General features: G+C 53.9%; 2 protein-coding genes across 12 annotated transcripts in view; one reads left to right on the top strand and one right to left on the bottom strand.

Annotated features, from left to right (window-relative positions):
- Nucleotides 1–1,956, top strand: part of R3HCC1L (R3H domain and coiled-coil containing 1 like) — a 95,978-nt gene extending 94,022 nt beyond the window's left edge. For all 9 annotated transcript variants that reach the window (XM_058697400.1, XM_058697397.1, XM_058697395.1 and 6 more), the window contains one exon: nt 1,175–1,956. In XM_058697400.1, the coding sequence (XP_058553383.1) occupies nt 1,175–1,242 (68 nt within the window). In that variant the 3' untranslated portion in view covers nt 1,243–1,956. The remainder of the gene's footprint in view (nt 1–1,174) is intronic.
- A 1,430-nt stretch (nt 1,957–3,386) lies between these two features.
- On the bottom strand, nt 3,387–25,725 carry LOXL4 (lysyl oxidase like 4). 3 transcript variants are annotated; one of them, XM_058697403.1, is made up of 15 exons: nt 25,442–25,725; nt 20,602–20,916; nt 19,885–20,063; nt 18,797–19,002; nt 17,135–17,173; nt 16,771–16,990; nt 15,724–15,910; nt 15,400–15,554; nt 14,519–14,686; nt 13,301–13,463; nt 10,810–11,053; nt 9,612–9,727; nt 8,798–8,934; nt 8,317–8,428; nt 3,387–6,010 (listed from the first exon to the last, which is right to left on the bottom strand). In XM_058697403.1, exons 2-15 carry the CDS (start codon nt 20,879–20,881, stop codon nt 5,940–5,942), a joined length of 2,277 nt encoding a protein of 758 aa, XP_058553386.1. In that variant the 5' UTR covers nt 20,882–20,916; nt 25,442–25,725; the 3' UTR covers nt 3,387–5,939. The 3 variants fall into 3 exon arrangements, with proteins under 3 accessions (XP_058553386.1, XP_058553387.1, XP_058553388.1); XM_058697404.1 differs by having other exon boundaries at nt 15,724–15,907; nt 25,442–25,724; XM_058697405.1 differs by lacking the exon at nt 20,602–20,916 and having other exon boundaries at nt 25,442–25,724.
- Nucleotides 25,726–26,150: the final 425 nt, after the last annotated feature.

The raw sequence follows: 26,150 nt of genomic DNA on the forward strand, positions 1-26,150 counted from the left end.
GCCTTCAGTTTGGAATTTGCTGACCCTCTTTTTTTTTTTTTTTTTTTTTTTGTCTGTTATAACTTTACTGTTATATTCAGATAATGCCACAAGGTGGTGCCCAAATAGCAGTGAATTTCTCTATCTCACATTTCCAAATGCCAGTCAGCTTCCTGACCAAGTTCTTTGCCCTTAAAGTACAGTCAAATATATTCAGTAAAGGAATTTTGTAAGGGATTCTGCTGATTTGGAAAGGTATGTCAAAACAGCAAGTGTTTAAACTGACTTGATTTCTGTAGTAATTCCCCTGGTTCATGACGTGCAAACTCTTTTACAGACTTTATTTGAAATAATAGCCCTTGAGAGGAAGCACTTAGGCTTATCATCTATATTTTATGGTAAATGACTAGCCATGAAATTAGAACTGGTATTGTGGCACCTAATGAAGTGCTCGGGTCACCAAATCATGTGTGGTCTGTATCATCTCAGGTCTTGGTCAAAGTATTAAATGGAAACCCAGCTTCTCTGTTAAAAATTGAAGATGGATTGCCCAGATTTCTGATTGTTTTGTTTTGTTTTGTTTTTAGAAATAATTCTTTATTTCCCTCCATTATATGTGGTTGTTTTCCCATGTTGGAATTGTGTATTGCGGAAGGTAGGCTCTTGAAAATGCTCTAAAAATACTGAAATTTGATTTGCCTCTGAAAATTTTTTTTCTGTAAGACTGTAGTAGGGAGATCCAGCTAGAGCCCAGTGGCCACCATTTCCATTTGAGCAAGAAGACGGAAGAAGAATATTCAAACCTATTCTTCATCCCTATTGAAATATTTTTAAAGATCAGTGAAGTGGGAAGAACAGGCAATTATATTGAAGCACTAACACAGTTGAGAAATAGAATGAAAATAAATATATTATCAGCAAGACTGGAGTCTGGTCCTGCTAGGTTCTGACTTACTCCACATACTTTTTATTTCTGTTAGCCCCAGATCTTTCTTTTTTATTATATAGTACTAATAACATTGCTTCCACTTATAACGCACTTGGAAAGTTAAAGATATTAACTCTTGGAGTCAGGTAAGAGAAGACCAGGAAATTCTCCTGTCTCATGACTGAAGTTTGCTTATAATTTGGATTAAAGGAAAGTCACTGGTTATATGGAGCGTACTTCCACTTTTCATACTGTCCTTACTTACAGAGAGAAAGCGACTGGAAGCCAAGCAACGGGAAGATGTCTGGGAAGGCAGAGACCAGTCTGCAGTTTGAACATCACTTAAGGAAATGGATAGTTCCATGAATTCAGAAATTATTTCCATAGTCTTCGGATAGGAGGATCCTTCTAGAGTTCTGTGTACATGCAGAAGTGCGTGTTCATGAAAGAACGAGATAAAGCCATTGAGGCGAGCACTGACTGGGTCTAGAAAGAAGGTGGACTCCTGTCTGTCTTTGCTTCTAATTGCAGTCATTTGGAATTGCCATACTGTGTTGGGCATAGAAAGGAGCCATCAGCTAGGAAGCTGACTTGTGGCAATTTGGATATGACTTCCAAGAGTCCTCTGGGCGTGGCAAGCCCCACTGTTACCATGGCTCACGTGTCTAAGATGTCTGAAGCAGATACAAAACAGAGGATTCAAACCTGCCATGATGGGCCATTCCGGCCCTGAAAAGGTAGGGTGTTCTTTCGGGCCTCACAGAGCCAAGGGGTGGCGGAGGGAACAGTGTTTGAAGTACTTGGTACTCACCGAATCCACACTGTCAATTCCAGAACTCTGGAGCTGGTGAGCTGCAGCAGATGTAGGTGTTTGAGCTCCAGAGTTTGTACTGAGCCGGGCGCCTGGGGCTGCTCCAGCTGCACAGCAGCCAAGGGCATGCCTGCTTCAGCCCTCTAGAAAGCCAGCCTTGGGAGCCGTGTGCTAGTCCCCGCTGAAAGTACTACCGTGTTGTGAGAGGGAGACATTAAAGCTCAGCCTATGACCTACATCACTGCTGTTTGTCACTTTTGTCATTCCCACAAAAAAACTGGGGAACAGCTCTCCTCGTATCTTCATCCCTATAAAGTTGTGCCTGGGTTCAGTGGATCTGTTGGCTTTATTGGGCCACACTGAGTAGACTGCTGGTCCTCTATCTCTCTGCCTGAGTATACTACAAAAATGCCTCTCTCGGGATGGGTATGTGGTAGCTCCCCTCCCCTTCTTGCCCTCCCTGGACATGCCCACCCGAGCCTCTTGCCTTCTCCCATTTCTGTCAAACCTGACATTCTGCAGAAGGCTTCTGGCACACAGCATGTTCTTGGTATCATCTTCTCAGCCTGTGCCAGAGGCACCTGGCAAGCAACACCAGATGATCCATTACAGTGAAGAGTTGCCAGAATAAAACAAACACCTCTGGGCAGTGAGGAATTTCCTAAAGGACACTGACGAGTCTGAGCCGCCAATTCAGGCTTTATCCATCTCATTCCTGCGCTCATTGTTTTTGGAAGGAAGTTCTGCACTGAAGAACTGGGAGTGCTAGACTTTAATAGGTTGAGCTAGCAAGACATAGTGTCCCATCATGCTTTCATTGAGGGCGGCAGCCTCATATTTGTATGTAGTGCCCATGACAGTGATGGATTATTAGCACTGCCTAGAACATGGTAGAGTGGGGGCTCTGTTCAAATGTTCCTCAGATGACACTGGCCTTGGGTCTTAGCCCTGACCCAACTATCCCTGCTGCTATTCTGGTCTTGGAGGCTTCTTGCAGCTCCTCAGCATTGTTTTTCTCATTCTTGGTCAGTTCTGAAAGTGTCCCTTGTTCCTATTCAGGGCCTCCCTTTCAAGTTTAGAGGATTAAATAAAACCTTCTCTTGATCCTCTGTCCTAGTATCTGGTCCAGTGCACTTCTCTGACTTGTAGCCACAGGGCTTGTGCTCTCTGTCTTCACACAACAGACTTCTTTAAGATAGACAGGTCTGTTCGAACAACATGGCTACACTGGAAAGGAAAGGCAGGGAATTGTAGCCAGGCTTCATACTGAATGGTACACTTCTGAGGTACACCTTTGCTCTGTTTTGATTCTTCAAGGCTAAGAGTGACCTTGGGCAGTAAAAAAGATGATTGTCCCTATTACTTGTCTTCCCTTTTCTAATAGCATTTTGGCTTTTAAGGGCGTTGGTAACGTAGAGCTGCATGTTTATTACCCAGTTTTCTTAATTACTCCTAGCTTTTAAGGTACTGTTGTCATTCTAATGCTGTCTACTAAGTGGCTAGTAGCGTATGCTTTTTTCCAGCTTGCGATCAGCCACCTCTGACTTTCAGACTTATCCTTATAGTTAGACCCAGAGAAGGGATTTGTGTTTAGCCGGTACCTAAAGCTGTGAAGTGTTGCTGCTTCCACCATTAGTAGAGAACGTGCTGTTCTTTTCTTGAGAGAGAGACAGAGAGACAGAGAGCGAGCATGTGCAAGGGAGGGAGGGGCAGAGAGATAGGGGGACAGAACTTCCTTCCAAGGAAGGAAGGATCCAAAGTGGGCTCTGTGCTGACAGCAGAGAGCCTGATGTGGGGCTCGAACTCACAAACTGTGAGATCGTGACCTGAGTCGAAGTTGGACAAGCCACCCAGGCGCCCTGAGAGTGTGCTTTTTAGATATATTTTCCATTGATGTGTACGGGTGGAGGTAAGAGGACCTGCCACGGCCCAGCGTGGACTACACTGAGCTTGTGCAGATGGGAACCACATCCTTGGCCCCATCCATATGCCTTCACAAGCTGAGCCAACTGGAAAGCACCCTGTAGCTGCCCCTGGCTCCTTTGTTAGATATTCCAGAAGACTATGAATGTACTCTGCTAGGTGTTTTTGTTGCTTCATACATGTTAAATGACTAAATCCCAGTGTCACCTGGTATCTGTAGTAGAAATGTACATCCCCTTTGAGTCCTAACATGCTCCCCATAGAGTGAAGGTCTTGGTGGAATAGAAATAAATTAGGCTTCTAATTAGTAAGCCGAGGTTCCTGGCACTTCAGCTTCTCAGACTACAGAATGCCGGGGTGAAAGTCTTCTGACATTTTTGGTTCTGTCTGGAATTTGGTGGTTGGTATTCTGTTAACATTCCTCATCTAGTTACAAGCCATGCCAGCCACCAGTCTTCCCACGTCCTTCCCTTTCAACTCGGTGGTGTAACAGCACAGCCCTTGTATAGCTTTTTCCAAGAATTAGAACGGGCTGCACCTATCAAGTGTGTGATGTGGCCAGCAAGACTGAGACCGGAGCCAGTGGCTGGCTGCCTGTCCCGCTTCTTCTGGCCCTTTCGGCAACTGGATGCAGGAAGAAGCGGTGGGTACCTCCCTGCCTGAGTCTAGTCATCAGCCGCCACACGCTCCCCCATGAGCTGCACATTCTTTCACAGACCATTAGCTGCATGTGCGAGTATAATGTTTTTACTGTTTGGGAGAGGTTTGCTGGATCCAACAGGAAATCAGTCCTTCCCTTGTTTACCTAAACTGCCATGCCAAGATATAATGCTCCCTTTGCCTGATGAAGGAGTGGAGAAGGTAGAAGAGAAGGGGGAAGAAAGCACTTCTTTGTATTCAGAGAGGATAGCTCAAGATCATGTCCCTTTTTACCCCGTAAGGAGGGAGGGGATAACTCACATGCCATGGGGAGGGGTGTACTGTTGTAAATCTGCCCCATCTGCTACTGTTCATTTCAGCTTTGCAGCCTCAGTTGTAAAAGTTTACGGTCCTTGGGCTTTTCCTTCTTGCCTCCTCCCTTTTGTCCCTTAACCTTTCCAGCCCACGTTTCAGCCCTGAGCCTGGGGAGAGAATTGGGAAGCAGACTATAGTCTGCTAACATCAAAGGCTGATATCAGAGAAGTGTGGTGGGACTGTTGTGAGTAGTATGTGTGCCCCACATGTACTAGTCACCAGCTCAGCAAGAGTGGAAAAGGTTAGATTTCATGGGCTGGGGACCCCAAAGAGTTATATAGCCAGTCTTGTCTTTGTAGCTGTCCATACTGAGCAACCTTTATTGGCACTAGGGCATCAGATCTGTAAGGATCATCTCTTAACGTGTATCTAACTTATTCCATGCAAAGTTCACTCCAGAAACTTGGTTGAGACCTGAAATTGAGGCAAGTCCTGAGATGCACAGTGATCTTGAGGGAGATTGGATTGCCTGCCAGGTGTATGGCATATTTTCTCCTTGGCAGAGGCCCTGGCACGGGCCGGGGTCCATGTTATCGCAGCAGCTTTTCTGCTTGGACTTCTCTTGCTGCTCTGTAGGAAGACCCTATCTGGCCACTTCTGCAAGTCCTGCCCCTTCTCAAGCACTCAGTAATTGGTGGTGTTGGCCCATCAGGAGATAAGGGGATGCCTGAGGCCTAAGCTTCCAGGATATTAGAAACACCCATATGTGCAGTAGGATAAAGCTAAAGGCACTAGAGCAGACTCTTAGAATGACAGGTGAGTTCTAAATGAGCGCAGATCAAACAAGGGATTCAATTCATCAACTTCTCTGCCAGTTGTGACTTTGACACAAGTTGTGTTGCTTTGAGCTTCTCGCAGAGCTAACCCTGCCTCCTGTGTATTTCTGTCCTTCGTCCTCTACTCCAAGACTTTTGCAAAGCACCGTTTAAATGGGGGGTTGGGTCACAGCCCATCTCTAAGGAACTGATTGCTCCTGAGCCAAGAACACTGGGGCAAGATCCGGGAAAGATGGGGTCTCCTTGTGGAAGAGCAGCTCATCTGAACAAAGCCTAGAGGCCACAGACCGTAGACCAAAGGCCTTTACAGGACAGGCCCAGAGTCATCCTGAGGGAGCAGTACCATTTTCGTTTGATGATCTTGCCATCGAAGGGCTTCCTGAGCAGTTCTTGGTGCCACTTGGCACTGGCCCCTTTCCTTCTGAGTTAGGGCTCTGTGAAGGGCATGGCTCCAATAAGCTGAGGTATCTGGTGTGTGGGCAGCAGCCGGAAGTGTGCAGTGATGGCCTCAAATGAGGTTGTTCCTGAGACGCTGCTCCTGCTCCAGGGAGAGCTCTGCATTAGCTCGGTAAGAATCTCCTGTGGACCAAAGAAGAACAGGTAAGTAGCCAACCCTACCGTGCTCTCATTCCCTCCCTAACAGCTTCACTCACTCACTCACTCACACACACACACACACACACACACACACATTCTGCCCTGCTCACCCTTTACATTAGGTCACTCATGGGCACAAACACCAATCCATTTTGTAGAAAGAGACCCTGACGTGTAGTTTCATGGACATAAGAAAGAATAGGCTACTGAGTGGAAAGGGTTGTGCTGGTTATTCTTTTTTGCCCGTCCTCCATCCCCAGATTCCTTCTCTACCCTTTTTGTATTTTTTTGTGCTCTACAGAATTGGCCCCTGGAAACTGCCTCACCCTGGCCCCCTGAGCCTCTGGTCTCTGAGCAAGAGCAGGAGATCAGCAGATGGCAGGTGGGAGAGGCTGGGGTATTTCTTCTCTGTTCTGTGGTGATGGCCTCATCAGCTCCCCCTGACCCCAAGCTCGAGCTTTCTCCTGGCTCCTTCCGGTGCCCCTTCAAGCCAAAAGGTGTTAACAGTTTTCCACTGTTGCTATCCTCTCATTTCCTTAGTCCTATTCACATCTAATTCTTTCGTCCTATTCACACACTATATAAATAGTCCTTTCATGAAATACCTTTGTACTCTTACCTGGTTTGCCCTAGCTTTCTGCAGGGACCCTCACAGTGGCCAGAACAGCACTATTTTTCTTTCCTCCCTCACCGCCTGGACCCCCAGCAGCCTGCTCTCCACTGTGCGGTCTGAGGTTCCAGTTCCGATGTATCTCACGTCCCTGTCTCCTTTAATGGCAGCAAAATCAACCCAGTCACACAATTTCAAATACTTGGACTATTTCCTCTTACTGTCTTCCATCTGTTGCTAGACTCACCTTTTGAAACATAAATCTGATCTTTTTGCTCCCCTTGACTGAAATTTGTCAGTGGTTCCCAGAAGCCCACAGGATAGTCGTCCTCTTAGCAAGAACCATCATAACCCTGCCCGCAAAGAGCTTTAGCGGGTTTGAAGTATATAGCTCCATTTTAAAACAAAGAAAATGTTTTTGTGGTTGAGATTTTCCTTCAGTCTTACAGCTCTACAGAAAGTGGTGGACTTAGACTTAATTTTTTTTAATGTTTATTCATTTTTGAAAGAGACAGAGCACAAGCAGGGGTGGGGTGGAGAGACGGGGGGGGACACAGAATTTGAAGCAGGCTCCAGGCTCTGAGCTGTCAGCACAGAGCCTGACACGGAGCTCAAACTCACAAACCGCGAGATCATGACCTGAGCCAAAGTCGGGCGCTCAACCGACTGAGCCACCCAGGCGCCCCTTGACTTGGATTTAGATCCCGATGAAGCCTTGTCCCCAAATCCAACGAGGCCAAATCCTATGCTCTTTCTCCAGTTCTTCCTTTCTTCCCTGACTTCTGCCCCTCCTTTTGAAACCCAGCTCAAATGTCACTTTCTCTGGGAAAACTTGTTCACCCCCAGGTCGTTGCTTTCTCTCCATGCTTGCTCAGCATTGGTTCATACTGATTTGGAGTACTCAGTATTAGGGTTATCCATTTGCATGCCTGCTTACCCTGTTCACCACTGAGCTCCACATTTTACTTCTATTTATTTTCCTAGTGCCTGGCATAGTATTCAACACAGAAGTGGGTCTTAAATGTTTGCTGACTGAATAAACCAGTCTTGCCCCACCTTACCCCATATGTGCAAAGGTGTGAATGCAAACACCCCATAGCAAATATAGGCATTTCATAACTTGAAGATGGATTGCTACTTTCCTTTACAGACCAGGGGAGCAACCACCTCCTCACTCTGTCCCCCACTGAATCATTGCGTCTTCCTCTGTCCAATTCTACCAAACCTGCAAGTGTGCTGAGCCCTGTTCCCTGTGGCCTATGCTGTGCTCACAGCTGGGGACAGCAACCCAGCTGGCGGACTTCCACTTTTGCCCGTGAGGCATTCAGCTTAAGGTGGGGACAGCTAAGAAAGACCATGTGAATGGGGGAGTGAACAATAACGGGCCTGGCAAAGAGAAATCTTGAAGTAAGAGAAAAGACCCCCGGATAGATGGGGGATGGAGTTTACAATCCACGCCACCTTAAGGACAAAGAGGGACACAGAAGTAGTTACTGGGTGAGGCTGCCGGTGGGACCAGCTGGATCTAGAAATTTACCTGGGAAGACGTCAAAGGAAACTCCTCTCTGTTCCATCCCTGACCTTCTGCACACCCAGTCCAGTCACGCACAGACATGCATGCAGCCTCCCCTGGCTCCCTGAGCCCACAGATGCCGGCCCCACACAGGCTCGCACTTACCTGTGTGGCAGTTGTGCAGCCAGACCCGGTGCCCGTCATACTTGCAGCGGCACCGCATCATGTTGTTAGAGAAATCAGACTCTGCCACCTCGTATTTGGGGTTCACAACCACCTGCAGTGAGAGAGGGGGACAGTTGAAAGCAGGTGATGTGGCTTCTGAAGTTGGCAGTGGCTGGAATAATCCTTTATATTTCCTGTCATCTCACAAAGGGTATTTCTGTTCTTCACTTCATTCGTCCTTACAGTTACCCAGAAGGCCGGCACTCTTGTTCCTATTTGACATTGTCCATTAAATCAAGACTCAAACCTAGGATCCTCTGGATCCTCATTCAGTGTTCTTTCCCCATAGCAGAGCTCCTTCAAGTGCCAGGCCTGTCGGAGACCCTATTTGTGAGACTCTCTTCCTTCATTTGACCTCAGGAAACTTCTGGAATATGTGCAGGAAATGGAGTTCCTGTGGGGAATCCCCAAACCCCCTTACCTGGAAGATATAATTCCCAGGGCCCACATCTGTGATGTCCACCCACTGGCAATCAATGTCATGCCGGTAGGTGTCCCAGCAGCCGACAGTCACTCCCTGCTCCCCAAAGTTGGCACACGCATAGCGCTTCTGCAGTCCTGTGGGGAATGGCGCTAACGGTTAGTGAGGCAGTGATAGGTGCCCAGGACCAAGCATTCTACTCAAGTTACTGTTTAATCCTCACGCCATTCGTACCATTCAAGTGCAATCAGATTAGGGACCTGCGATTCCGTTACATAACTTGCATGACTATCAGAGCCAGATTTCCTACTAACCATGAACTCAGCTCTAGCAAACCTCCATCTATGGCAGATTATTTCTTTGGATGCTCTAGTGGAAATTCCTGTTGGCCTAGGAAATACAGTTGGAAGGTTCCAGCCCTACATGCTAAGGATACATCGTCCAACCCTTTGAAGAGCCAGTGTTTGCCATGCTGTCCTTAAGGGCTGGGAACTGTGGGTATGCAAGTAGGAATCTGATGATGTGTGCCCTCAAAGAACTTAGCCCAAGTGAAATAGCCCTGCAACTACTATCCAAAATAGTGTTATTTAGAAGCGGTACGAAGTGCGTCGGGAATGCAGAGGCAGTGGACCTTCCACCTAAGATGTCAGAAGGTAAGAAACCGATCTTTCTGAATTGCCTGGAGTGCTGACTGTTGCCAGGCCAGGGTCTCCAGGTGTCTGAGGTGGCTTCATCTGAGGGCAGAAAGGAGCCTCACCCTGAAGGGGCTGAGGAGTAGAACACAAGGAGGAGATGCTGACAGGAAACCATATACCTGTGGGGCAATTTGTGTCCTCCAGGCAGAAGCTGGCCTTGTGCCCCTCAGCCACCTTGGAGCCATTGAGAGTGAGTAGGTCATAGTGGGTGAAGACCTCAATGCTGTGGTAGTGCCTGCGGAAGGGAAAGAGCTGTGAGCTTGAGAACAAGAGAGGGTCCTCTCTGGAGGAGCTGGCAGGTCAGTGCCCTTCTCCCTTTCCAACCCAAGATTAGTGGGACCCAGGGTCTACTTTCCCGTCATCCCCACCAGGCAGCAAGGCACAGCTGCCCCCACCCTCTAGGGCGTTAACCCAGGTGAGGAGGGTAAGTGCTGCCCTGGTAGCCTCCGGGAGGCTGGTGCCTGGCTACCAGGCCTGATTGGAGGCGGCAGGAAGGGACACTTCGAGGGACCAGCCTAGGAGCCCAGCCACTGAGGAGCGGGGCTCACTCTCCTCCCTGTCAGCCTGGGACCAAATTGCTACCATTGTTTCTAATCTAGTTCTAATGACAACTGTGTTCATGCTGCAGGGAAAGGTGCTCATTATCTCAGCAAGGCCAAGTCCCAAAGTCGCTGCCCCTTCCACTCAGCTTTCCCCACCCTGCTGTGTCCTGAACAAGAAAATACCATTTTTCCATTCTGCCTTTGTTACAGGCATCGTCTGTCCTGTGTGGGCTGGAGACTCCTGACAGGAAAGAATGCCCATTGTCTCCTTTTAGTACAGTGTTCACACTTTTCTTTGGGGGCCTTGCTCTGCTGTGGCAGAAACCAGCAAACTTTTTCTGCAGAGCTAGCATCCTGGATGGGATGTCTATTTTGGGTCTCCAGGTTTCTAGGAGTCCCCACCTTATGTGGTTTTCAAAGACAAGGCCCAAAGTCCAATGTAGAGAAATTGTCCAATATTCCAACAGAGACCAGCTCAGCTGGCAATGACTGCTCCCCTGGCCGTTCCTGGGGAAACGCACCCTTTGAGCGCCATCAACTGGGGTACATCCAGGACAGGCAAGGGAGTGACCGGCTGGCAGGGCCGGTAGATGCTCCTGGGGCTCCCTAGTGGCTCCTGGAGGCAAAGCCAGTAAGGTGTCTAGGAAGGAAGGCTCTTAACCCAGAGTGCACACCCCTCCGGGAAAGTGAGTGGGGTCAGGGAAAGACCAGACTGGTTTGGTTCCTGGACTCTGCTTTTTGTCCCTCCAGAGCCAAGGCAGGAGCAGGCGCTAACCTGTGGCACTGGTGCCAAATCCAGCTGTGGCGGCCTGTCTTGGGACGGAAGTCAGCCCGGCCCAGGTTGTAGATCTGTGAGGAGAAGCGCAAGAGGCGCCGGTGCCCGTAGGGCCAGTCCATGAGGTCGGCAGACTGGGACAGGCAGTTCTCTTCGTGGGCACAGTACAGCTGGCTGAGCGGGCGGTCCTCCAAGTAAGCCGTCTCCTGCACCAGCTGGGCATTCATCACAAGGTCCGGAGCACCTGGGGCCACAGGAGGCACAACGCCGTGCGAAAGGTAGGAAGGCGGCCAATTTGCTCTTGGGCATAGGGAGACAGGCATGCCCCCAAACCAAGCTCTTGGAGGAGCTACCAGAAAAGTGGAGCTCTACCCAGAAGAGTAGGGAGGTTTAGGAGTTAAGACTGGGGAGTTCTAGCAATAGAGGAACGATCTATTGCCTTGGCCTGGGAAGCAGGTACAGTGTCACTGTTAAGCATGATGGCTTTGGAGCCAGGCTGCCTGGGTTCAAATCCTGCTTAATTTCTGACTGCATCATTAAGTAGCTCTGTGACTTGCTTCACCTTTTGTCTCTCATCTTCCTCATCCATGAGAGAGGGATAATAATAACGCCAATCGTGCCAGTACCTGGAACGTGCTTAGGTCATTGTCGGGTAAGCACGCAGTGGATGTAAGCTAGTCTTTCTTTTGTCAGGTGCTTCTCAGCTCCCGGGGGCCTTTGTGTAGCCTGGCTCACAGTCCCTCCTCAGCCCCGCTGCCTCCAGCTTGGCGTCCTCAGCTCAGTCACTCCCTCTGGGTCTCAGTTCCTTCAAGGAACTGGCAGGGAGGGTCGGAAAGGTTCATCTCTGGGCCTGCTCCTGAGCTCTGCCATTCTGGTCCATTCTGCTGAAGTTCTAGGCCTGTGCCTCCTCCAGAGCTCCTGTTCTAACAGGATTGCTATCCTGGGTATTCATACCAGGCCATCCCGCGCTCTCTCCTCGGAGGCATCGTGGACATTTCTGGTGCTTCTCTGTGCATAAAAGTCCCCGTTGCTGGAAAGGCTGCTCAGTGCCTCTCCTGTTCCCTTCCTGTCACAGGGGCTCTTACCCACCCCAACCCCCGCCCTTGGAAACCACATGTTCCCTGTACAGAAATGTGGAGAGCTGCAGCTTTTACCATGTAACATCAAGAGAGAAAAGTTGCCCATTCTCAATGCTTACTCTTGCAAAAGCTGGGTTACAGTTTAGATTTTTGGTAGAGGCATCCCCTGGCGGAGCCTAGGTGCTGAGGCTGGTGAGACGGGGCTGCTGGTTTATTTCAGTGTGTGTGGGGGGGGGACGGAGGGTGACAGCAGGAACTGGCTGGGTTGCCAGATGATGCCTGTACTGTCACTAAATGCTCCTGAAATTCCTGTGGTGTGTTTTGGAGAAAGCCAGGCTATGCCCACTGACAGACCCTCGTGCTCCTGAGGGAAAGAAGGAGAGCTTTCAGAGAGACTGAGAAGGAGAGAGGGTAAAGGGGAAAAAAGGAGTGAGAAAAACCATGGAGGAGAGATAGGGATGGTCCCACAGGCAGCAGGTCGCCTGTCTGTGCTCAGCTGTTGTGAAGTGTCCAAAGCATTCACCAGGCAGTAGACCAGGGAGGGAGTGCAGGGTTCCCAGGATGGGGACACACTGGGGAGCAGGCCCCCAACGTGCTGTGAGCCTTAGTGCTGGGATGGCCCACTCTGGTGCCACATGATTGCAGGCGAGGGGGCACTGGACAGAGAGGAAGCCCCAGGGCTCACTGACAAAGGTCAAGGCTGTCTTGGCATGCAAGTTTGGCCAGGAAGAAAGTCAAGTAGTTGCACACGTTGGTGCCAGCTTGAGCCTTTGGACTGGCCACAGTTATCTTGGCATTGGCTTGGTTGGCAGATGTCAAACAGACGCTGCCGCCCTGAGAATCTGGGTGTGGGGGGCGGACCGATGCCTCAGAACGGGCTTGGGCCTGTTGGGCAAACCCCACAGCTCCGGGGGAGGACACACAGCAGAGCCTTAGGCCGTGCACGCTCCTCACAGTTGCATTCCCCGTACAACAGCTTTCAGACTCTTCTTACTACAAGCTGCACTACGAAATACATTTTACGCCGTGGCCCAGTGCACACGTACATAATCCCAGGATGACTGCCCTTACTAAGTGTGACACATTCTCTCGTTTTCTATCCTGTTTCATTTTTTTTTTAACGGTCACGACAGGAAAATTGAAAATCACTGTTGGGTATCCTGGGGTTTTCTCATATTCTCTGTTTTAATCCTCACAATAATTCCACGAGCTGGGCAGGGCAGGGCTGGATCCTCACGTGACAGGGGACTTGGCCACACACAGCCGGTAATGGCAGAGCCGGTGCTCCAAGTCCCGCCCTCCTACCCCCCACCCTTCCAGGGTTGGGGCTGGGACCAGCTCTCGGGCCCTCCCGGAGCATGGGAGGTGCGGGCTCACCAAACTGTCCCACCAGCGCTGTGAATGTTACTCACTGTCTGTGCAGGAAACTCCGGCCGAGAAGCGCCCCGCACCGTGGGAGCAGTGCACCGGCCCGTGCCGCGAGCACTGCTGCAGGGCAAGCTCTGTGCCTGAGCAGCGCACGCCGCTCATCACCACCTCTCCGGCCCCCGGCGTCCCCTGCCAGTACCAGGTGTCCTGAGAAAACAGCCAGCAGCCCCCGGTTGAGGCCGAGGGGTGCTTTGGAAGCCTCTCCTCTGATGCTCGTGCTCTAGAGCCCTGTCGGACCACCCCTGCCCAGCTGTGTCCGGCCTCGGCTCAGAAGTCTTCAGGGATGGGACGCTTCCTGCTACTGTGCGCCCCTCCGAGAGCAGAAGTTTCTTCCGTTGCACTGAGGCAGGAAGATTCTTCCGCCACTGGCCTTGCCCCCACCCTGTTCCACACGGCTGCCCTTAGCTATTGGAGAGGGGGGCCCTGTCCTCTGTCCCACTCAGGTGGCCTGCCCCGTTTCTCCAACTGTGCCTCGTGTCGCCCTGGGCGGTAGGCTGTGGGTAGGGTTGGCCCCAGTTCTCTAAGTGAGGAATACCCGGCAGCCCCACCGGCCAGGCGGGCCCAATGGAGGACGAGGTAGCATCGCAGCCGTGCCCCGGCCTTGTGATTTTCTTTCCTTGGCACCTCTCGAATCTCTCTGAATTTCCCCCAGGACGGCCACTAGCCTGGGCCACACCAGCGTGACTTCTCGGCTGGGCTACTGCCACGTTAGGTTTCCTGTATCCATGCTGATCTCCACCCCAACAGTGTGCCACACAGCACAGAAGAGATTTTCGAGAAACGTGCACTGCAGACTTCACGGTTTGCCTGCCACCTCCCTCACATATCACACCACTGGCCCTTGATAGCCCCACTCCGGCCCTGGTCCCTGATTTCCCCAATGGGGGCAAGCCTCTGTGGGCCACAGGGTCTCTGTGTGGGCTGTTTATCCCCACCCCACCTTCTCCCGGTAACTTCCAGTCATCTTTCCTACAGACAACATACAAAAGTATGTGTCTGTTGTGTGAATGTTTTCTGGCGACCGCCTTCCTCACTTTACTGACTGTCCCATGAAGCAGGGGCTACGTCTTGTTCTCCACACTGTCCCTGGCGCCCGGCATTCCATCGGCCCCCCAGTTTCACTCAAAAATTCATCACTGAATGAATGCAGGAAGGGTTAGCACTTGTAGCACAGGACGTTGGGAAGCACAACAGGAACCTACCTTGATTGCGTGGCTGGCAAAACCCAGGCCGAGCTGTCGGCAGGCCACCATGGCTTCGCTGAGCCCCCAGTGATCGCTGCACACGGCCCCCCAGCGCTGGACTCCGTTCACCTCTACCTGCACCTCCACCACACCCTCCTCAGGGCTGCGCCCACCGGCCAGGCGCACCTGCAAGGGTCACAGGTGTGTGAGGAGTACAGTGGCCTCGGGAGGAGAGGGCTCAGGACAGCCAGCCTGGATCTGCCCGGCCTAGCTCGCTGTGCAGCCCTGGGCACGACACTCCTCTGGGTGCATCTCCTCTGTTCCTTGGGGACGTTTTGCTAGTGTCTGATGTCCCTGCCCACAAGGGACACCTGACTCCAGGTGCCTCACCTGCTCTGGTTTTTGTGCTCCTCTTACCTGAAATTCTACCATTAATGATGGCTTTGCCAATGGCAAAGGGCTTTCATATCTATTGTCCCATTCACAATAACCCTGTGAGATAATTAACCCCAATTTACAGAAGAAAGCCATGATCAGAGACACGAGCGAGCGACTTGTCCACCATCCACGTCTGCAGGGCCCTTGAACTCTGACCTTCCCACGCAGCCTTGCCAGTGCCTCTCCCAGCACTGACAGTCCTGCGGCCCTCTGTCCTAGCCACCTTCGTTCGCAGCCTCACCGGGGGCCTGAGAGGCTGTGGTGGGACAGCGTTATCTGCCTCAAGGGTGCCCGCCACCATTGGACATCTCTGAGGGGATGTGGGCCAGGCCAGGGGACTTCGAGGAGAGGGCTTTACAGACTGGCTCTGAGAAAGTGCCCACTGGTCTGATGTATCCTGGGGCTCTCTCTCAGGGCTTCCCATCCCCCCAGCCTGAGGTCATGCCCAAGTCTGAGCTCACCTGATTCTGGAAGCCCATGTTAGGGACGTTGCACCTGACGGCGGCATCATTCTCATGTTGACAACCATTCTGGGACCCTTCCAGGGAGGGGCAGTCACTGAGGGTCCGCTCATACCCCCGGCAGCGCACCTCACTCAGGTGGATGGGCCCCAGTCCTACGGGGGAGAGGGAGAGGTGCTGTGCAAGGCCCCATCTCTGTAACCCCACACCTGTGGTTTCCCCTCCATAGACAGGGAGACCTTCCTGTCCTGGGCCCTGGACACCAAGCGATGGAGCCACGGCACATCCAAATCCTCCCACCCCACCCCAGGCCTCCTCACCTACCTTGGCCCAGCTGCGCCCCAAAGAGGGCCTCCCGAGCAGAGCCAAAGCCAAGCTGACGACACACAATGCTGGCGGAGAGGAGGTTCCATCCGTGGTCACAGACTGTACCCCACTGGTGGTTCCTGAGCACCTCCACCCGGCCTTCACCCACCTGGGCCCCAGAGCGGAGGCGCACCTTCGGCTCCTGCTGTGAGAAAACTAGCTTCAGGGCAGGCTGAGGAGGGGGCAGCAGGCAGGGGCTGAGCCATGGCGGGGGGCCTGGGCCGGGCCCTTTCAAGCTGGGCGAGCCCATGATAGGGAGTTCCAGTCCCACCTCTGACAGCTCAGAGATATTACCTCCAATAAGCCATTTTTCTCAAGTGCTCTTTCTTCATGACAAAGAACCACCACACTGGCAGTAGTAGTAGCAAGGGAACCTTAGGAGTTGGGGTTCTTGGGCTTCTCAAGCCTTCCTGATCTCTGGGGCGGGGGGCGGGGGGTTGTTCCTTCCTTTTGTCCAGCCCTGGCTTCTTCCCTGTTCTTTGGGGCTGAACTAGATCGATGCTTCCCAAAGGGGTGTATGAGATGATTTGAGAGCTGCGCGGGGGCATGGCATTAATTAAGCTGACTCACACAGCGGGGAAGTTACTCCTCCGGTCCCTCCTGTTTCATGGAGGAGGCCATCCCACTGTGGGGCCGCCATGTCTGTAACACCTCACCGGCACTTAGGCGTTGCTTTTTATAACAAAAGGCCAGGCTCAGGTTCAATACCTTAGGGCCTCAAATGGGTGTTAGCTACGATGTAATTACTGTTTTTATGGTTGCCTTCTATTCATGACAAGTGATGTCAGCTTTCCATTTATGGTCGGGTTATAAATGGTTCCTTTTAAATAAATCCCAAGTTTCTACCATGCTGTGTCCTCCTCCCAGTCTGCACCAATGCCTCCTCGGTGGGGGCGGGCCTCCCCTCCCCTCCCCTCCCTTCCCCTCCCCTCCCCTCCCCTCCCCTCTGGCCTGTCCTGGAGAGCCCCTCCCCACCGGCTCCTGCTCAAACCCAGCCCAACCCACCTCTGCCCAGGATTCCTTGCGACCAGGCTTTGCCTTCGCAGGGCGGAAGCGGGGCCCTGCCACACAGCTGACCACAGCGTGCATGCCACCCGGGCAGGCTGGCCGCAGCTTGCCCCGTGCTGGAGCCACCTGCACCTGGCAGTTGGCCATGTGGGGCTCTGTCCCCAGGCAGTTGACCTGGTGGATCCAGAAGGAATTCTTCTGTGTCAGGCTCTTCAGCCTGGAAGACAAGGGAGACTGAGGGTGGGGAGGGGTTGAGGGAGCTCAGGAGTCAGGGAGGCCAAGGCACTGTGGAGGAAAGGGACACGCCCTCCCCTTCATGCCACACCCCTCTGCACCCTCCCCTAAGGATGCTGCTCCTCACCTAGACTTGGGGTCCTTCATCTTCAAATTCCAGATTTTCCTAGGTGGGAGAAAACAGGTGGGGATGGAGTGGGTGCAGGAGACCCCCTGGGCCCTGGCTCCTCAGAGCTGTTCTTGAGTTTGCACTGGAACTCTGCCTGTAAACTTGGCCGCATTATGTCAATGCTGAGCTTCAGCCCTGGCACGGGGTCTCTGCGCAGACACCGATGATCTCCATTTCCCAGGGAGAAAAGCGGGGCCCAGCAAGGTACCTCGGCTAGTCCCCAACGGGGGTTTCTTCGGCACTGGACCGCCCCTGAGTGGGCAGCCCCCAGCTCACCCTCTCCCCACATGCAGATGAAGGGGAGCCTTGAGGGAGGGCCCTGAGAAAAGGGGAGAGGTCCTGGGGGGCGGGTGCAAGCTGGAGACCTTGGTGGTGGGGGCTGCCCACTCAGAGGCTATAATCAGGGCTGCCCTCCTCCTCATGGGTGCTGGGCCAGTCAGCCAGGCCCAGAGGTGCAATTACCAGGCAGTAGGGAGTCAGGGGCCCTCATCCCAGTCATCCCCAGGGACGGAGCCACGTACGCCTGGTCTTTGGGAGCAGGCCCAGGTAAGACAGAGACACAGGACAGAGCCACCAAACCAACTGGGGGTGTGCAAGGGGGCGACCACTCGGATGCAGGGTAGGGGCTTTTGCCCTTGACAAGAAACACATCTAGTTTTCACTAGCACAGAGCTGGTACCATTTAGAGGCTGATGCAATCTTGTGACAGTTCTGTCACGTTTTTGACAGAGTATTTTTATGTTTCCTCTCCCAAATGCTGCCCCACCCCATGTCCTGCTCACACGCAAAGCAGTCAAAGCCTGGCTCAGATCAAAGTGGAGGAAATTCCCTGCGGACTGGCTCATCGAGGCCCCGGGGGCCCTACAGAGGGCCCACAGCGTGGAGTTGGCAGAGCGGAGACCAGAGCTCAGGCTGTGTATACTTGTGGGCACCACCGTAAGTATCTTCAGTCAAGCCCAGTTTTTCAACGTTTTTTTTTTTTTTTTTTTTTTTTTTTTTATTTATTTTTGGGACAGAGAGAGACAGAGCATGAACGGGGGAGGGGCAGAGAGAGGGAGACACAGAATCGGAAACAGGCTCCAGGCTCCGAGCCATCAGCCCAGAGCCTGACGCGGGGCTCGAACTCACGGACCGCGAGATCGTGACCTGGCTGAAGTCGGACGCTTAACCGACTGCGCCACCCAGGCGCCCCAGTCAAGCCCAGTTTTTAAGCAGGGACACAGGTTTGCGTTCAGTTGTTTTCATCTGGGAAGCTTTCTGTACTACGGTCAATTCTTTTCATACGATTAGCAAGTAGAGTGTTTTTCTGTCCCGAGGTTCTTCCCAGGGTCTCCAAGTTCATTCTCACACTCCCTCTCATTATTCTGAGAGGCCCGGAAGTCCAGCTGGGACTGTTTCCCTCCCAGCCCCACACCCACGGCCATGTCCTGCCACAGACGCCACCCTGCCCAACTCCCTGAACTCTGCAAGGTCCCACATGTCACAGCCATGCGCACGTACTCATACGTGTCTCTCTCACGCACAGACGCACACACATATGCTCACACGTGGGTGCACGCACTCGGCCACCGCCCCACAGCCCCCTGACCCCCGCAGCTCTCCGTCCAACTGTCCTCCTACCTGTAGTAGTGACTGTTGACAGGTGCCTCGCTGGGGAAGCCCAGCATCCCACACACCACCTTGCTGTTGTTCCTGGTCCAGCCCTGGTCACACACCTGCCGCCAGTGTCCCTCGTACCTCACCTCCACTGCTCCTTCGGTCACCAGACTATGCCGCTTGGTGCTGGCGAGAATGGGCTTGAGCCGCACCTCCTCCAGCCGCCGGCCCTGCAGGGTACAGAGTCACTGTGGGCCCCAGGATTTCTGCGCCCACTGAGCCTGCTACAAGGTCTTCACATAGGAGAGCCAGGGCTCAGAGCACTTAGAGATCACTCCATCCAGGCTCTCAATGGACAGACCAGGAAACAGAGGCCCAGAGATGAGGTCATCTGTCGAAGCCACATAGTGAGCACAAGAGAACCTTGGTTTATCTACGGTCCTCTCCTCAACTCCAGAGAGAACCAGGCAGGTCTGTGCTCCCCCTGGGATCAGGGTCAGGCCCCTTGGAGTTTGGGAGGCTTCCACTGGGCACAGAGGGGCCTTCTCTGTGTTACCCTGGGGAGAGCTGAGGATGGGCATGGACCAGCTGTTTGAGACTCCCAGCAGGATCTTTGGCCCATGGGACCCCCGCCCTGGCCCTGGGGTGACTCAGACCATAGGGACCACCCCACCCTGGCCTGCTGCATTTGTGGGCCAGGGCCAGCTGTCCTTAGACTGGGGCTTCCTGGCAGTGGAGGGTAGGAGCCAGGACCTGCCCTGCCTGCTCCTGTTGTTTGGCTTGAGCTGTTTTTAGCTCGAGGTTGTTTGTGCCGGGAAGAGGCAGCAATTGTGGCCGGGCCTTGTGGGTGAGGCAGCCCCTCACCCCTGCTGCCTCCCTTGTGGGGAGTAGCTTCAGCGATCCCCAATAGGCCCAGCCTGAACCCCCAGCCCGCCCTGCTGTAAGCTGGGCCCTCTGTCTATGCACCTGTTCTGGGCCGCCAACATGATGTGGGGTTCCAGGGACGCTTGTCAGCCCACTCTGCTGCTTTTCCCTTCCCTCTTCCTACAGGTTCATCACCCATCCCGTGACCCAACACTTGGCTCCGGCCAGGGCCTGAATAGCCTCCTCACCTGGGGTCCAAGGGCATTGGAGACCCTCTCAGAAAGATAGCCACGCTGGCGCTGGGGGTGACACACCACCCCAATGTCCTCCGAGTGACTGCAGTCACTGACACCCCAGCCGTTGGACATGCACTGGTCCAGGGAGCTCTCTGTGCCCATACAGCGCACATTGTCCAGCCAGATGGGTCCTGTGGGCAGGAGACGGGTGATGCTTAGGGACAGAGAAGCAAGTCACAGGTTGTGCCTCCCTCATAGGACCCCACAGTTATCAACTGTCTTCTTCCAGAGCCTGAGTAGAAGTGGGGAAGAGGAGTTGGTTCTCCTGGGATCTTGGTATCTACAGCCCTACTTGCTGCCTCCTTTTGGCAGCAGGTCCTGTGGAGTCTGTTTTGGAAAATGCCAGGTAGGTTTAGTGATTAGATCTATCCACCCATTCATCCATCCATTTGTTCACTCAACATTTGCTGAGCACCTACTGTGTGCCAATCACTCTGTAAGAATGGAGTAGGGTGGTGGTGGTGGTGACCTCACTGTAGGTGAGAATGGGAGGGTCGGAGCAAGGGTCTCGTGCAGCCAGGGCACTCAGGAAATACCTCATGGACGAGGTCATTTGAGCTGGGAATTAAAGGATGGGTAGGAGTCTGTTGAAGCCTCAGGATGCTCAGCCTTTGAGAGAAACCCACTATCATCTCCTTGTCTTCCTGCTGGGCAGCACCAGGCACTCACCCTCCCCTTGGCCATACTTGGCACTGTGGGCCCAGGTCAAGGCTGTTTCAAAGCCCAGTTGGCGGCAGGCCACCGTGGCCTCCTGGAGAGCGAAGTCATCGTCACACACAGTGCCCCACTGGCCCTGGTACAGCACCTCCAGGCGGCCCTCCTCTGGCCTGCTCCCTGGGCCCACCAGCCGTAGCTTCGTGGTGCCCAGTGACTGTAGCCTGCAAGGAGGGGCCTGGAGCAGGAGCAGGAGCAGCATGAGCAGGGAGAGGGCAGCTGGTAGGGACCACATCGTGGTGACTTCAAGGGCAGCTGGGGCCAAGGCACCTGAGGAATGAGTAAACGTGACAGTGATCACCACCTCTACCCCTGACTTAGGCCTCTTCTGCTGGCTGTCAGGGACAAAAGATGGCAGGGCCCCTCCAAGTGTGTGCGCGCATATGTACATGTGTGTGTTGTGGCATCGGTGGAGTCTGGGCTCTGAGATTAGGCAACTTGGTCTAAACCCACTGTTCACTGTCCATGTGACCTTGAGGAAGTTTAACCTTACTGAGTCTCAATTTCCTCATCTGTAAAGTGGGGATAATAATCCTTGTCTCAGTGTTGAGAGTGTTAAACACTGTAGGTAAAGTGCTTAGCACAAACCTACCACACAGCACTCAGTAACTAGCTGTTCTCGATACAGTCCTATATGTTGGTAGAAGGGGTGGCCTACCCTTTGAGTCATAGGGGAGTCCCCAGGGTGCCCTCGGGTCCAGAATAGCTACCCCAGGGGCACGACTCTTGCACCCTGGCCACCCTCACCATGGAAGGCACATGGAATGCTAGAGGGGAAACAGTCATTTGAGGGGGATTCAGGCCTCTACCACTCATTTGCTGTATGGCTTGAGCAGGTGTCTCAAATTCTCCAGGTCCTAATTCCTTATTACTAAAGTGACAAAACTAAGCCAAAAATTGTCTAATACTTCCTCTAGCTAAGGTAGTATATGATATCCTCAATCTCTGGGTCCATCTAGACACGTGATTCACTGATTCAACAAACATTTTTGGAATACTTGCCTCAGGCCAATTATTAGGCCAGATGCCAGGACACAGAAGAGAAGACATCAAACACTTACCCCCTGCTCTCATGAAGCTCAGAGAAGGGGAAGCAGGGAAGGCTCTCAGAGAGGGGATACTTAATCAGGGCCTTGTTGGCTGAATAAGAGTTCTCCCTCTGTGGGGAAAGGGGTATTGCAGGTAGACAGAAGAGGGGGTAAGAGAGGAAAGAGGGCAAGAGCAGAAAGCGTCCTCTCTTTCCCCGGTACTGTAGTATTGGAGGCCTGGAGGGGGCAAGAGTGGAGGCACAGGCTGGGGCCAGATAAGCAAGGGCCTTGGGCACCACGAGAGGGTTGCTCTTCATTCTGTAGGAAGTGAAGGGCCACGGGAGGGATTGAGGCAGTGAGCACACACCAGAGACAGGGTTCCTGTAGTCACGTCAGGTGCTCTTTGGATCCCTAGAGGGGGCTGAGGTTAAGGGCTGGCCTTCTCCCCCTCATACATTAGCAGCCTGGGTCCCAGGAACAGGGTAGAGGAGGAGCAAAGGGGAAAGCGTAGAGCTGGTTAGGGCTGCCAGAGTGTCCACAGCCACCAGTGCTGAGGCTCCTCCACCGCCAGGCTCTGCAGCTGGTGAGGGGTTGAGGCTGGCCTGGAACAGGGTGGAGAACGTTGGGTCCTTGACTCCCTGTTCAGTGCTTGAGTCTTGAGAGAGCTCGTTCTGGGGAGACCCCCTCTTCCACGGCCACCGCTGCCACTAGGAGACTGCATAGCCGGTCAGTCTCAGCAGGGAGGGCCTCACAGGGCCCGCGCCACTCCTGTCCCCACAGACTGGTAGTCTGGCTAGGAGTCAGTCCTTGCTCCTTCCTGCACACAACCCCTCCCCCTTCAGCCACTGATCCTCCTGCTTTGGTGAGCCCAGAGCTGGGTGGAGGGGGCTCCTAGGAGTGTACTAGATGGGCTCAGGAAGGATGCTCCGTGGGGACGGTGCCCCCAGTGCCCAGATAAGTGCCAGCTATGTATGTAGGTGACACCAGGAAATATCACGGCCGCATGGATGACACTGCACAGCGTGTACACGTACAGACCAGGAGTCAGACCACCTGGGTTCACATTCCACTTCCAACAATTAGTTTCTGGGTCGTCTCGGGCAAGTGATTTAATTTCTCAGTGCCACAGTTTTGCTTCTGTAAAATGGGGATCGTAAATAGCACCTACCTGGTGGGATTCTTGTACAGATTAAATGAATGATGAATACATGTTAAACCCTCAGAAGAGAAGCTCTCCATTGACAGGTAACTATTATCAACAGTAACTGTAACAGCCACTATAGAACCATTGGTCTGGCTTGGTCGCAGCCCCTCTTGGATAAAGGAATGGAGGCTACACCCTAAGTCATCAGCAAGTCCCCGGTACCCTTCTTTGTGACATTCTCCAGATGTGCCCCTTTTCCCTCGGAGCCCAGGTTCTCCTTGCTCCCCTCCCTGGGGCGGGGTATTATCTCCTCTCCATCCTCACCACTAAGTCTCTTCCCACCGGGATCCCTCCTGCACTTCCTTTCCAGACTTAAACACTGTTTTCTTCATGTGACTCCCCACTCTGGGGCCTGTGGGGCTCCTGACCCACTGTCACCATGAGCAGCCTGCTCTCTGCTGCTTGGGGTGTGCCATTGCCTCCTCTGAGCACCCCTAAGGAGGAGGTGGACAGCTAGGGACTGAGCCAAACCCAAGTCACTGTGGGTAGGGACCTTCCACAGATGGTGAGAGGGTGAGAAGGACTGGGTTCAGGGCCCTCCAGCTGTTAGGACCCACTGGGGCGGGCCTGAGAGATGACCCCTCCCCCTGCCCTTGCCCCCATCCCCTGGGAGCCCTCGCTCTGCCACCAAATGGCTATGTGACTTGAGTTAGGGGCTTCCCTCTCTCTGGGACTCAGATGCAACACCTATAAAATGAGGGTGTAGCACCAGGGGTCCTGCTAGTGATGGGCCAATGGGTGGGCCAGGCAGGTCTGCTGTGTGGCTTGTGGCTGATGTTCCACAGCACCGTGGAGAGCTTACTGGAGGCTGAGCATAGTCCAGGGCCTGTAGGCTCCCTCCTCACCAAGGGGCCTGCCTGGAGGTGGGGACAGGCTTCTGCTGCAGGACCCAGGGATGGGGGCGGGGCGAGGCTTGCTGCCAGGAGAGCTCCCAGGGGGGTAGATGGGGCCGAAGCAGGAACTGAGAGTCCTTCCTCCCAGCCTTCCCGCCACTGCAGGGCCCCCTGTAGTTTCTGCTCACCCCAAACTTGCCTTCTCACCATTCTCCAAACATACGCTTCCATTCTCTGCTTCCACATCCCAAGCCTCTGCTCTCACTGCCCCTTCTATTTGGAATACCCTTCCCTCTGTCCCTGATTGTTCAGTTCCGACACCCAGCTCAAATGCTGCCCCTCCACAGAGCCCTCCCGGGCCCTCACCTTCCTAGCACTCTAGGTGTTTGCTCCCTATCTCCACAGCCAGCCTCCACAGTGTCTCCCCAGAACTCTTCCTCCAGTGCCCAGCACAGGGAACAGGACCAGGCTGGGAAACCTCCGTCAGAGAAGGAAACAGCCCCAAAAGTGCCAGTTCTTTTCGCAAGCGAAGGAGAAGGGCACAGGGTAGGAAGGTGGTGGTAGTGGTGGCAGGCAGTTAATAATAATAATTAATTATTAGAGTACATTTAAAACTATCCATGGAATACTTGTCTCTACTTTATAGATGCGAAGCTGAGGCCCAGAGAAGCTAAATAACTTGCTCCGCTGGGATTCAAACCCAGGAAGCCAGGCTCTAGAAGCCAGGCTCTCAGCCACAAGAGAGATGGACGCCGGAGGAGGAGGGGAAGGAGGAAGGGAGGCAGGGAGATGAATGAAATTCCACCCTGGTGCTGGCTGATTGATGGCCCAGCCGTGGTGTGAGGGCACCGGGGTTGGTGCCAGCACTGAGTGCAGCCAAGTGACAGATCCAGGACCTTGCCAGCTTGAAGCGGAGAGGCACCTGCTCCAGGTGCTACCAGGGGACTCTGGCACCTGGCCTGACCTGGCCCCTCTAGGATGGGCTGGAAATGCTCAAGGGTGTTCTGGAGAGAGCATGGGGTGGGTGCTGCCCTCATGGGCACCAGCCTCAGGGTCACTTGAAGCCCTTCTCTCTGGCTTTTGGGGATGGGGTCCCTCCCTGGGATCACTGATTACGGTGACCTGAAGCAGTGCCAGCAAATGGCTCTGAGCACATTTGGGGCAGAGCCCCAAGAAGGGGCAGTGAGAGCAGAGGCTTGGGATGTGGAAGCAGAGAAGCACATCCAGGCACAGGGCGTGTGGCAGTCAAAGCCCTCTGCCCACCCTCATCCTCTGCCTCCCCACCCCCTAGCATAGCCAGCTTTGGTTTATTTAGTTGAAGAGATTCGCTCCACCCTGCCTCTTTGTCCCCCAAGTCACAGGAATGACATGGGAACCCACCTTGCCCCTTCCCCTGCCTCCTTTCTGGGTGAGAGGGCAGAGAAATGGTTACACTCAGCGTGTTCACAAACAAGACACGCAAGCACCCCAGGCCAGGGCGCACCACCCCGGGCGGGCCTTGGGCCAAGCTCCCTAATTTGGTCACTTCCACTGGAAGCAGGTTGGTGAGCTACTAGGGGGCTAGGCCAACTGTCCATGGGACCCCTATCCCTCCTGACCCCAGCCGTCAGGTACCCTTAGAAGCTTGAAGCCCCACAGAGAGACAGAAGTGGGACAGACAGGACGGCAAGAGACAGACCCGGGGCCAGGGGCCAGGCGCAGGGTGGGGGGACGGGCGGGGGGGGGCTCACCAGCTGGAGCACGGACGGTCGGGCTGGGGCTGGGGCCGGACTCCGCGGCCGAGCAGCGCTTACGGGTCTCCCTGGGCGCCCTGGGGCCTTTTTATCCGGCTGCTGCCCGCGGGCGCCCCCCACCCGGCCGCCCGCGGAGGAGGCCCCACAGGCCCCGCCCCCGGGCGGCCCTGTCGACGCGGGAGCCCGGCCCTGTCGGCCCCTTGGCCCTGAGCCCCCCGCCCCCCGCCGGGCCGCGGGCCAACGCGCAGCGGGCGTTCACACGCCTATGGCCCGGGAAGTCCTGGGGTCATGAAATTGCAGGGGGCAGCGGGGCAGGGGGGGAGGGGGGGCCGGGAGGGCTCAACTGTTTCCCCTGGAGGAAGCTGGCGCGCTGCAGCAGGAGAGACTGTGGGAGGATCAGAGTCCCCGCGAGAGACCGGCGGCGCGGCACCAGCGCGCTGCGTTTGCCTGGGGGTGCCTGTGGCCTCGGGAGCCCCAGTCCCAGGCGCAGTTTCCTCCTCTGCAAAGCCGAGTGACATGCCTGCCCCCCAGAATCCCCCCATTTAGTGAGTCGCTGGAGGTGTCAGTGCCCAGAGCACAGTATCCTTCACAAGGGAGTGCCTCACTGTCATAGGGACCACTAGACTCCCTTGGTCGTGGGCGGCTAGCAAGGGAGAGGGGCGCTCAATTCAAGGGAGCTCCGGATGGTGTGGTGTCTGGAGTAACA

Source organism: Neofelis nebulosa, chromosome 13 (assembly GCF_028018385.1).
Source record: "Neofelis nebulosa isolate mNeoNeb1 chromosome 13, mNeoNeb1.pri, whole genome shotgun sequence".
Lineage (NCBI taxonomy): Eukaryota > Metazoa > Chordata > Mammalia > Carnivora > Felidae > Neofelis > Neofelis nebulosa.